This window comes from Falco rusticolus, chromosome 7, assembly GCF_015220075.1.
Source record: "Falco rusticolus isolate bFalRus1 chromosome 7, bFalRus1.pri, whole genome shotgun sequence".
NCBI classification, from domain to species: Eukaryota; Metazoa; Chordata; class Aves; order Falconiformes; family Falconidae; genus Falco; species Falco rusticolus.
In genome coordinates this window covers 60,439,542-60,452,959 of record NC_051193.1, presented here as the reverse complement: position 1 = coordinate 60,452,959, position 13,418 = coordinate 60,439,542, and the positions used below count along the sequence as shown (strand labels likewise).

The 13,418-nt window shown below is 35.8% G+C and overlaps 1 protein-coding gene across 2 annotated transcripts in view; it reads right to left on the bottom strand.

Moving 5' to 3' along the window:
- The window catches only part of AKAP6 (A-kinase anchoring protein 6), a 287,417-nt gene that overhangs the window by 51,265 nt on the left and 222,734 nt on the right, over positions 1-13,418 (bottom strand). For both annotated transcript variants that reach the window (XM_037395841.1, XM_037395842.1), the window contains exon 10: positions 1,848-1,994. In XM_037395841.1, the coding sequence (XP_037251738.1) occupies positions 1,848-1,994 (147 nt within the window). The remainder of the gene's footprint in view (positions 1-1,847; positions 1,995-13,418) is intronic.

Below are 13,418 nucleotides of genomic sequence, written 5' to 3'. Positions count from 1 at the left end.
ATAGGGTTGTTTAATATGCAATTGAGACAGAGTAATATTCAGCACAGGGGACAAAATTTCACAGATTAAACTGTACGCACCACTGACATTTCATTCTAATGTATTTCCATTCCACACTGTTCACCTTAGATGAAAGTAATATTAAAAACCATATCCCTCTATTTTACCATTGTTAGAAGTTAAAATCCTTGTCTTTAATTTTTTTCATGCCAATTAAAACGTAATCATGCCAATTAAAACAGTATGCCTAGTGCTGTTAGTTTCTGCAGAGGTTTTTATTAAATTAAACAAAACTCTATCAAACTCTGCTTATTATTCATGAAATTGCATTTAGCAGGAAAACTCTAATAGTTATATTTTATTTTTCTGTAAATGCTGAAATTAATGGCAAAACTTCATCCAGAGGTATATTCTGATTTTAACAGACTGAGAAGCAGAGGGCTTCAATCTTTTTTGAGACAGAGTTATTCTTGATTTTCAGAATTATGATCAGTTGCTTATCTCACAGTTTTATATCCTACCAGCTTTAATCAGTGCCACTGAATTAACTGATTAAAGACATTGAATGTCATAAATGCAAGGCTTACAACTGAAATTATTTTAAAAATACAAGTTGTCATGATCAGACACAAAAGAATAGTTAATAAGCCCCATTTTTATCAGTAAATTTATTAATGTTCAAATACTTTTAAAATGCTTGTGATGCTGCTGCAGACTACAATTAAAAAGTAATAAGCTCACTAGTCATAAGGCAACTTATAACATTTTCTGACAATTTGCACATTTAGAGAATCAAGCGATTAGAAACAACTGTGCTGAACTAAAAAAGCCCCACCCTCTCAAATGGCTATTGCATTACCAAATAAGCTAAAGCAACACAAGTCAGTATTTAAAATGCTGTTGGCAGGTTGCATGTATAGCTTACTTGTAATATATTAGAAATGTTTTTCAAACTAAGATAATAGCATGCAAAATTATGCAATGTAACTGTATTGCTAATATCACACATCTATAATTAATCATTTAAAGTAATTTATAAATTTATCTTACCCTTGATTTGAAGTGAAGGCAATTAAGGAGAGAAGTGGATGGAAAAATATATAGTTTGACCTCTCTCTCTCTCAGCTGTTTTACAACAATAGGACAATAGTGTCTCCTGCACGGTGCCATCACTGGTCTCTGGGTAACAGAGTCACTATATTGCTTTTTTTGCCAGATTCTTGTATCTCACTCTTTGGCTGAGACCCAGCCCATCATAGCGTGAAATGAATTACATGAAACTTTTTTGGCTTTTGTCAAAAGTGTGCTGAATACAGCAGCATGAAACCTATCCCGGCTGTATTCTTAGCTTCAGGTATTCAGATTTGTACTGAATCTGTGTATTTGTTTTTGAGCCATCAGTGTGACCTGAAATATGCAGTGACAACCCCACTTTTCATCTTAAGGGTATAGTAAATAGTTAAACAGTAGATGTCTCTAACATGTACCTTCAGAATAAATTCTATTAACATTCACTCAAGCATGACAGTCAGTGTATATCAGATATACTGCATTATAGTTGACTTGGTGCATACCCGTAATACATGGCATATTTTACTTACATTTTTTATGTATTAAAGAACTAAAATTATTAAAGTCAGACAGGAGACAAGCATGGAATAAAAAAAAATCTACAGAAGAGGAAAATACTGTGGAGTTTTTATAATAGCATGAGTAGCTTGTTTGAAATGTACGTGGTGAATTGAAAGAGAGAGATATTTGTGCCTCAAATTAGAAATCAGACAGACAGCGTACTTCAACACAAAAATGTACACATAACCCACAAACAGTAATAAAAATGCAAATACCCCAAGCAGTTCCCATTTTTCATTAATTGAATCCACTTTTTCAAGGAGATCATTTGGTAGTAAAACACCACTTTTCTTCAGAGCTTCAACCTTACTAAGCAGTTCCATCTTTTTCGGATGCCTGATTGACATTTCTACATTGTATCTCTAAAATGAAAAGAAATAGGTAACATTAGCCACTGTAAAGAGTTTCCTCTATAAAATTAAACTTTAATTCTATGTGCCCAGTTACGATCATGCTCACTGTGTCATTTTTTTTTTTTTTTTCAAGCACACCAGCATGTCATGATATATCACAAGAGATTTAGGTACCACGTATGTGGTCTTCTTGGTGACGTACCTATGCAGGCAGTTAGCAGTTGATTACATATAGTAATATTCACTCACTCACAATATTCACTTGTGCGGTAATATTCACTAACACTCATCTGAAGCTTGATCTGCCTTTGTCTCATTTAAATCAGTGGTGCCTTTTTCAAATGTGCTACTTCAGCAAGTAACACTGATGCTTTCCATAGGAAAAAAAAAAACCACCAAAAAACAAACCCAAGAAGGAAAGAATTTCATAATTATGTTTTCCTGTACAGTTTATTTCTTCTCTCTCTCATTGTGGATTCTGTCTCATATATGGGCCTGAAATGTTATTACACATGAAAACGTGAAAGTTTTGCCTTAGAAAAACAATTAGACATAACTCCCTGACAACACAATACGAGAAACTTGATTTTTATCGCATCAACCAACAGGAGCAGCGAAATGACACACAAACGAGAACAGCCACAATGCTCATACAGTCCAATAGATTCTTCAAGCTCAACATACCTTTTATTTCCTGCAATGTCATTTATTGTTAAAAAGAAAAAACCCAAACAAACAGGGAAAATAGGAATAAACCCAGAAGTTTCTTCCAAAATTACTTTAATATGGCTTTCTAAATATTTTAGCTGTATATTACTTATTTACTCTATAAAAAGGTATTCTAATCTACAGACACATTAGCAAATAAATCTCTTTAAAACCTGTATTCCCTTAAAACCTGAATTAAGTATTAAATATAATAGTTACTATATTGATTAATTATGTTTTAGTAGCTGGTACAGTAAATAAAAACACAAAATTTAATGCACAGGCATCCACTCATATACATACCCTACACATAGTTAAGCTAATCCCCTCTCCCTCCTATGTATCAAACACTCAGAGAAACAGAACTTCTGATCCGGTCAAAACTGCACCTTTTACTGCAAGAGAAGAGTTCAGCACATATTCTTAAAATGGTGTTTACAAGACGTACATAAATTATGCATCGCTGTTAGCAAATTGCATCCTAAACATTAGGCTTTCTTTGCTTTAAATTCAGCCAAGAAAACTGTCATAGCAGCTCATACTGAAAATGTTAATAACTGGGCTAAGTATAAAAAAATTAAACTAGAATAAGGAATGTTTAAAACATGGGTGCCTTTGCCAGATCCAAGAACATGCTCTGTAGGAAAACAAAGCAAAAATACAATTGGAGACAGCTTAAAGAAAATAATAAAGGTGTGAAATCACTGTTTCAGCTAACAGGTCTTCAGCATTTCCATGCATATGTTTGCATATTGTTAGTTTCATATTTTAATCTCTCATTTACACAACACATGCACATCATTTGTATTATGTAAACTTCAGCAAATATTAGTCATTTGTGGATCATAGAGCAAATGTTTTAAATGAGGTGATTTAAACCATTTCTCATTATTAATGAACACTGATCAGGTGTCTGCGTATCCAAAATTACATGAATATGCATGGTAAAAAACAAGGAATTGTTTATAAAGAACCTGCCTTTTGATACTCGGTGTACTGCCGCTAAGGTTTTAGGAATGCACAACAGGAGGCATCAGCCAGGTTTGGCACTGGGGAACTGGATCTGCCAAGAGGCAACACCATTTTATTGGACTAAAATGTTCAACAAGTATGCTTCTTGGTCCTGTATTATTGCCTTTTCAGCTAGAACGGTTACTGGAGGAGATTACAATCTTCTTTATGTAATCTGATTTCTATTTAAAGATGATATAGCTGAAAAGGATTTGCATAATTATTTCCATAAGTACATGTAATATCAAGGGGAATCCAGAGTCCAATTTGCTAGGCACTGAAATCCAGTTCGTGCGACTCCCTCTCTTTTGTCAAGTGAATTAATAGACTGAGGGAGTCCTCTAGCTGTGTGACACTGGTGCAGGCACAGCCACTGAATGCTCATCACCTGTTTTAGGCTGGCAGTGGCTGCTGCCTGGACCGGGGATGGGTATGTGCCTGGACAGTGCAGGACGGATGAAGAAATAAAATACATGGCATGTTTCATGACTACAGTGCTCTTGTTAACACAGAAACAGAAGATGTTTCATTTAATTTTGGACTAGATAAAATAATTCAGTGCAGTATAATCCAAATAGTGTGACAGATGTTATAAAAGGTTATTACATTAAAAAATAAATAAGCTAGATTTTATGTACGTGCTCTGTCTTTGTCACCGTGTAACCTACTGTATAAACAAGCATGATGAAAGTGCTGATTGATAGAAAATGCATTATACTGTAACTGTAAAAGATGAAAGAATTCAGTTCGTTATTAGATGTATTGGTATGTGACTGAGAGTCAGTATTGTTTTGGTCCTGGATATTTAACATGCAGTGTGTATTTTAAGTTAAGGGAAGAGCTTAATGTACAGGAGGAACAGTCTGAGAACTGATAGCATGAGATGCTATTGCTAATGCTATTTTTTAATCCATTAAACACCTACACTCTAGGCAGTTGCATGGAAAAATTAGCTACCAGCTCTATCAGCGCTGCACAACCCTAGTCTGGTAGGACTACTTAATCCTGTGGTGAGAAGATAATTTAATCTTCAAATTCATTCTTTTCTCAGCTTTAAGTGAGCAAAGGCTGCTCCATTGTGACAGTCTGTGGATGCTATGATACAGATTACTGTTTAATAGCCAAAAACGAGATTAAGAAAGTTAAAGTCACAGGTTTCTTGCAACAGCCACGATAATAAATAAATGAGCAATATTTAATTTCCCACAACACCTGGCATATTAAAAAACTGGAGGAAAAAACCCAAACAACAACATACTGGAAAAACTGCAAAATATTTACAGCATGATTAGCTGCCTGCATGCATGGCTGGTTTTGTGTTCCTGAAGCCACTCAAAAGAAATTCAAAACATTGTTGTGTAAGTTAAAGAATTTTGGCTTTTTATTCCTCCTCACTCAAATCAATATTTCTCAAAGGACAAATAGATGAATTTATAAAAAGACAGTAGCTTTTATCTGAGAATAAGTTTGGCAAAAATATTTAAACCACAAGAAGTTGAATTCCAAAACAAAGCAAGTTAAAACCTTACCTCCCCTGATAAAAATATTCTAAGAAATCCAGGCAGGCTTGATTGAGACACATTTTTTGACACTTTATACTAAACTGGGCCTTTTCCCCCCCCACCCCCCATCTTTTTCTTTCTTTCTTTTTTTTTTTTCCTTTAAAAAATTATATAAAACATTTTTTGTGTGAAAAATCACACCCGAAAATTCTGCCCAAATGGAGACTGGAACAATGCCTTGTAACAGTGTTAATTGTCACCATGGAAACCAGAAGAATAAGCCATTTTGAAACTGGTATAGAAGGCACACATTGAGCAACTCAAGCATTTTTCAGCCTCCCTCAGTGTTAAGGAACAAGATGCCTAGTCACTGAGAGGTCAGAGAAAGAAATCATCATGAAAGGTCCGTAGATGTGCACTGTCTGCTAAACAATAAAAAAATCTGTACACAGTTAACAACTCTGTAAGACTACGCACTGCATCTTTCAGAAAGAGAAACACCACAAAAAGATGATCAGGACTGGGGTGCGGATTCCACCCCTCGAGCAAAACTTTAGGGCAATATTATGCGAACCTTGCCCCTAAAGCTCCCTGGGAATTCTGTTGTTGTAATAAAACTTCAGAAGAGGAAAGAAAAAAAAAAAAAAAAAAAAGCCTGCATGATGGAATTCAAAATAATGCTCTAAAAGCACACAGAGAGATTAAGACATCCATTGTAAGACTTTTGTATGGTGCTTCTGTTGGTTATAGTGAAAAGAGACTAGACATACTGAACACACAGTGGAGCTATGGCTACGAAGTACAGAAGAATTAAGCCAGTGAATTTTCTCCATTATTGGAATAAGGGTGTGCTATTTGTAGATGTTCTGCATTCCACCATTCACATACTAACAAAGTATCTTCCGTCAAATGGCACTGTATGATACACAACTGAGATCAGGACTGAGTGACCTGCAGTTTTAGTTTTTACCAGGGTTGGATCTTTAAATTTAAAAAACTTGTCTTTCGGGGTGTTTCGGCTGCTGCAGACACAAATACATACACACACACGTTGTGTGTGTGTGAGTGCATGCACAGTCAGCATTGGCACACACTTGCAAAATATACTGCATACATTAAGTTAAGCAAATAGTCTGCAAGCAAATTCACCAAAATATGTAATATAAAGATATAAAAATATATAGCAATGCACATATAGCAATATTTGTCCATCATCTCTTCACACACATTCTCACTTTGTGATCTGGATAATGTTTGCACTCTTCATGCTAGGCTTCATGGTGGCCCCTTAGGAAGCCCATGCCTAATGCCATTCAGTGATGAACAAAGAGTCTTTTTATTCCAAAGTCCAGGGTCCAAAGCTCAGCCGTATACAAGCAAAGTGAAGGAATCTGCTAGAGGCCAGCCTACCCTTCACAATAGCTCTTAATGCTTCTACCTTTTTGGTACTATCAGTGTGAAATATTTCAGAAACAGTCCAGAAGCTTGGTTTTATTTCTTACGCTGTCAATAGCACTAGAACCTCTGGACAACATTCAAGATCTGGGCTGAGTGATCTGTCTAGATAAATAGCAGTTGCCGTTTCTTGCAAACTTCATGTATTTCACTATTAGCAATTTATGACAAATAATTGCACAGGGAAATTATAAAGACTCCTACAATTGTCCTTGTAAATTAATAATAGGCTTTCTTGATTGGTATAAATTTGCTGCTGAGCCTTTGGAAAAATTAAAAAGTGCAATGTCATTTAAAATTGCCAGAACTCACACAGCAAATTACATCTGAGGTTAAGAATCAGTTTTTCCTCTTCTAGTTTATTCCATTTGCATGATCTGGAAATCATATTACATTGGCTATGTATTGTTAATTGGACATAGATTGCATTATCTTTGATATAAATCAAACTACAAATATTAAAATGAATTGCAAATTCTCTAATAGAAGATCATAAAACAATCTTTTTTAAGTATCTCCCATTAATAATTTAATTCCAATTATATCACTCAGAAAACTCAAGACAGCGAGTGCTACCTTATTTCCATTTGCTTTTCTCCCTTACAAATAAGCACAATATTACTATATGTATTTGTGTAAGAGTGCATGTGCGTATGGGTGCCTGCCTGTAAACCAAAACAAATCTTAGCGCTTTTGTCTCAAACCCCTGCAAACACCTTGCTTTTTTGTTTGACAGAGTAGCAAATGTGGATTACACTTCTACTAGGCATTCCTTTCTGTGACAGCTAGAGAAATAAACACATTGAAAGAATCATTAAGCAACTTCATGAACTAAATTTTGCCTACATTAAAAAATTATGCAGTGGGTACACATTGTTCTGCCTTTTTTTTAAGGAAGGTGATCCCAACCCTTTAAATCTTACTATAAATGTAATATCTTTTTGAGGACTCTGTATGCCCTTTAATGAATTTATATTAAATATTTAATACTGTTTAGGGCATATCCACTACTACCAAAAACAGTTATATTCCCAGCAGTCCCACTGTTTCAGGCAGAGGGCTTGATTGATCCTCCTAGCCTGAATTGAGTAGAATGAAAAGAAGCAGTTGGAAAATAGCTGCAATCATTTAATGCAGATGACCTCTGACAGGCTCACAGCTCTTCTATCTGAACAGAAATTTGCATGGGGTCTCTGTGCAGAGGAACAATGTAACCTAAATGGTAGACAATCTTTATTCTAATGAAGTGGGTGTCAAGGTCAATGTAAAACTGCAATGATAAATGGTGCACCACTAGGCAAGAGAAGTTGCATAGGCATTGTAGTGCTTTCACATTAATTGAAGGCTGAAATGCACTGAGTGAAAGCACAAGACTCTCTTTTCACCATAATGTGTTAATGCACAAATGTTTAAATGTTTTATTCAAGCCCCTAGCCTGTTGGCACAAATCTTATTGCAAACAAAAATACAATAGTTGGCCAATAACCAGAAAAATAGAACTTTTTATTAGCTTGCCTTATTTCTTGAATCCCTAACAACTTCCACAATCTACTCAGAGTACCAAAAGAATAACAAGTCTCCAGACACCTAATGTAATTCCCATGATCCTTTTTCTATTTAGGATATCTGTCTTTAATTAGTTCCAAACAAGCAAGCCTTTAGACAACTCTTCATTAGATACCATTCCCAATGAACTAACTGCGAGAAAAAAAAGTCATGCTTCAATATTATTATTTCCTAGATTCCAAGTTTTCTTTTAGTATATAGTTAACATCTCCAGGTGCCTTTTGTTCTCAGTAAGAATTAGACCAGTAAAACTGGGTTTTGTAATGCAAAGAGTTGTGTGCCTAGAGTGGGGACTAAACTACAATCTGTTATTGTGGCTTTGTCAAAACTGCAATACAACTATAATTATAGTACTTCATCAGTCGATCAAGCAATTTGTAGAAGGCAGTACATTTTGTCTTATAAAAATGAGGAGGACAGTAAGCTGCTTTTTAAAATCCTGAGCTGCTTAAGCTTGTTAAGGGTATATTGTTTGCTAATACACTCATTAGCAGCCAAGCACTTTAACTTCATCAATTAAATGGGAAATGGTGTTGCACCATTAGTTTCACAAAATGCTAAAATACAGATCGCAGGGTACAGCTAAGAATTATAGAAAACGTATATTCAACTGCAAGCTGCACTACACACTTCAAACCTTTTTTTGTGCAGCAACATACACATGGGGGGGGATGTCTGTGCGTGAACGTAGGTGGTGAAAACCCTGCACATAGTTGTGAAGCTGATTATATATATACACACATATACACCCACCTAAAATTTCCCAGGTCCCATAAGGATTACTGCTAAAGCACAGCGTCATTTCTTGACACTGATGAACATTTACTCATCTGAGTAATCCCAAGGATGACAGAAGTTTATTCCTGTGAACAACTAACAGCTCTCCTGGATAACTAATGGGTTCCCAATATGGACGATAAATTTTGAATATTTATCAGCCTTTATAGTTTTAGGCTCTTCTGTGCAAATAGATGTTAACAATACGATTACAGTTATTAGACAAGGAGCTATAGCTTGTTACTAATTAAGAGGATCTGCAGTGCTTTCAGTTTCTGGGAGGCTGTGAGTGGCACGTACTGTACAACGCCATTTCTATTTTACAACTCGCCTGTGCAAGGGAATTTTCCATACAGAAATCAGCCTTCAGAATATTGCAATTCAGAGAATAAACTCGAGTGGGCGAAAAAAGAAAAAAAAAAAGGAAAAAAAAGTATGGTGTAAAGGAAAGGAAAAAGAAAAAAACACGTTACTGATGAAACTGTTTAAAAAACTGTACAGCTTCATCTGTGTGTGATTTGTCAGGTCTGAAGCTTTGACGTGCCCAAGGGGCAGACCCCAGCGGGGAGTAGGCTGCAGAGCTAAATAGCTGTGAAAGAAGTCTTAATGTAGGATGGAATTCAAACTAACCTTGACATGACCTCGGGAAAAATATGCAAAAAGTAAAATGAATGCACTCTGCAAGATACATCCTAATTTTGTGGCCGAGCTGGTTAGTTTCACAAACATAACTGGGACTTTAAAAGCAAAATAAAATGCGAGGAAAAAGGGGAAACTTCGGAATTCAGAGTAAAAACTTAAGCGGGCATGGGGTGTTGCTGTGGAGGCATATGAACCATTTGGAAACAATCCAAATAAAAACCAACACTGAACAATATTGTTGTCAGCCTGTCTATTCAGGAAAATTGTTTTTTTAGGTTGAATATAAATGACACAAAGCCAAGATTACATCATTGCATTACAAAGTCTGTTGTGGCTTTTAGCCGAACAAGCCCCATGGATCTACTGGCTGATGGCAGTAATTCAGTAAGAAGTTTTAAGGGCCTCTCTTTTTTTTAAGCTTCATTACTCTAAAATATAGAGGATTTTTGTTTAAATGCTGACTATTTAATTTTTTTTTTTCAGTCCACATCCCTGAGTTTGTTCTGCAAGCTTACTACTTGATACAAACAATAGAAATTTGAGTGGGTGTACTAAGTCTTGATTTGGCTTTATTATGCATTTTGCCCGTCTTTCCCAGTGTTCAGTTAAGCAGGAAGACATCCACCTTAATACAGCAGCCAAGAATTGGCTAATTCACTAGATATATGGAAATTTTAATTGAGTGTCAACTTGTGTTGAAATTCAATCCCATTACCTTCAGAATGCAATTTTGTAGCAATACCAGTTATTTACTACACTATTAACCAGATTTTAAATATAATTAAATTTCTAAGAATGTATAGCCAAAATACAGCAGTTTGAATTCGTATAGCAAGGGTAATCAAGTATCAGGTGCACGAGATGCCACCAGATCTAGAAACTGCCACCCACCTACTAATAAAGACAAACCCTGGCAGACGATGGTAGAACATGGTCCCACAATACAGGTTATAGCGCGATTCAGGTGGTGTACTTCATTTTATAACAATCTATTGACCTCTTAAAGTATGTGTTTTACTGGGATCTTTGGCTGATCTGCATGGGAATTCCTGAGATTTGTTTTGCATTTCTTGCAATGGTGCTGTTACAGCTTTGAGGTTTTTTTCACGCCTTGCACCAGAGGTGTGGCTTTTGGTACAGAATAATACAGATGCAACCAACAAACATGCTCAACATATCAAATGTGGATTTAGCTTAATTTACATTTATTTAGTTGCTGGGAAAATAACTGATATTAAATAAAAACAAATCAATGCCCTTTAAGAATTAATATTTACTATACCTTTGGGTTAGTGCTCAGGTATATTTGTGGAGAAAAAAAAACAGAGTAAGAGAAATTCCAAAATACTGGTGTAGACTGTAGTTCACCCATTACTGAGCAGAAAATGTATTTGATGGCAGGGAAACTGTTTGGCCTGGAAACAAAAAGGTGGAGTTGCAGCTCCATCCTTGGCTGGATTTTCTGAAATCTCATATAGCTACATCTTTACATTTACATTTTTACAAAATAAAATACAACAATGTAAGATCATGGAGATTTTTTTGAAGAAGATAATCAAAGAAAGTCATTTATAACCTGTTATCCTCTCTTCTGCTAAGCTGTGCCTGCTTTTGCAGTATGCATGAAACACAAAATTGAAACTCCTCTACACAAAGATTTAATTCCAAATGCACTGACTATTGTCAGGCTGTGTGTTACAGGCATCATTCTGTTTTGAAATGGATGTTCCTGCACATTTATCTTTCACAGACTGGCTCTTCTGAAGTCCTTACTCTGTTGTTACTCAGCCAGAATGCTAATGGCGGTCAGTAATAGCCTTCTGGGAGTGAAGTTTGACTGAAAATCGACAAATAAATTATCCTCTCTTCTAGAAATACCTACTGGGATATGACTGATGGTAGAATATACGGATCCTCTTCTTCTTACCTATTTGCTATACTGTTTCATGGAAGAAGAGCTTCCCCACTGCAAAAAGAGCCAAATGGAAATCTGAGTTCCTCAGACTGACAGAGGCAGAACTCAAAGTCTCCACCAAAGGACAGTACACCCACCTTTGGCACAATGGCTTTAGTAACCCAGATTACTAGACCTTGTCAACTGTGAGAAAAGAAAATCACCCCTGGCCTGTGGTGATAGCCCTGCAACCTTTGCAGGCTGGTGGGTGACCTCAAGTCAAGACCAGAGAGACTCTGCGTCTAGCTTGCTCAGTCTGTGCCTCAGAGCATGTGGATCTGAGTTCTCATTACCTGTAGTATCTAAGGGAACAACAGGAACTTTAACACATTTGAACTTTTTTCTACACGATGGAATTTGCACCTGTTTGAGGGCCCATCTAGGTGCTGATCGGAAAGAGTGTTGACAGCAGATTTCTCAATTTGCCCCAAAGTAATAATGAAATATGTCATTTTTATTTTAAATGCACATTCTGTACTGTATTAAGTGAAAGCTAATAGTTTTTATAATGTGCTATTTGATTTGTTCCTTATAATTTCCCTTGAGTTATGTCAAAGTTGGCACATGCAGCAGGTCCACTAGGAGTGCTAAAGCATCTCCACTGACTCCCTAAAACACTGGTAATCACCGTAATTCCTCTTACAGCAATACCATGACAACATACTGCATCAAAACTATTGTTAAACATGTTAAGAAGAAAGTTATATAGTTAGCTACTGACTGTCATCTCCAGACAGACATATCCTGAACCCTTGCAGAGACACAGCAGACAATAGCTATTCACTTCTCCAGTACACATTAAAGCTATTGAAACAAAAGGAGAAAGTTTGCATTGCAATACCATTATATTTGTTAAGTGGGCTAATCTCATTTTATACTGAATTTTATAAATTCTTAAAAACTCAGTATTTCATTTTTAATATTATTCTAGGAAAAACACAGTACTTTTATAATAAAAGAAAAAATACTCTCAAGTTGAAAAGTTATTTTTATGATCAACTACAGACCGCTTTCAAGAGCAAATTTATAAAGGAACTGCTGACACAGCCTAAACTATGGCTCTGTGAATGCTGCAGAAACAGCTATTTCAGAAAACATTTTTAGCATTACAAGAAGTCCAACTTTGTTTAAACCTGAACTTACTTTTTTACAATAGCAAGTAATGTTAACAGCATGCTGAAAATGTTAAGGCTAAGTGTACAGTGTCAAAATAGATTGAATCTCTCTGAAAACTGGAAATTCAAGCTTTTTAAACATAATCCAGATGTTTGGCTTTTAATCACATTTCAAGAAAGAGGAAACTTATGCAATACAAAATTCATACATGCATATTTCATTAGTGCCTTTCCTATCACTGAATTAAAAATTTCTAACATATGTTTTCCTCATACAGATAATGTTTTAAATTAGGAGAGCTGGCAAAAAGTTGTGCACCTCACAAATGTCATTGAATTATTTTAACATGGAAGAAAATATTTCTTTTTTTATGGTATTAACAGCTTTGATAGCAAACGCTACAGCAGTGATCATTTTTTGCCTTATCGATAGGAGTTCAATAGGGCCTGAAACAAACTAAGTGTATAAAGATGACTGAGCAGCGAGAACTAACCAGCATCCTTCCGAGTATCTGAGACGGATAACAGTCTGATGGACCTATGCGTACTAAACACAGATGTTTTCTCTCTTCATCACTGGTGATCAAAACAGGATAATGCTACCCCCAAGCAGCATCTTCAGCAAGAGCCAGGCTACCTTGAAAGGTGGAAAAACTTCTTCCAAGATGTATTTCAGTTCTAGAACACTTAACAGCAGCACTGT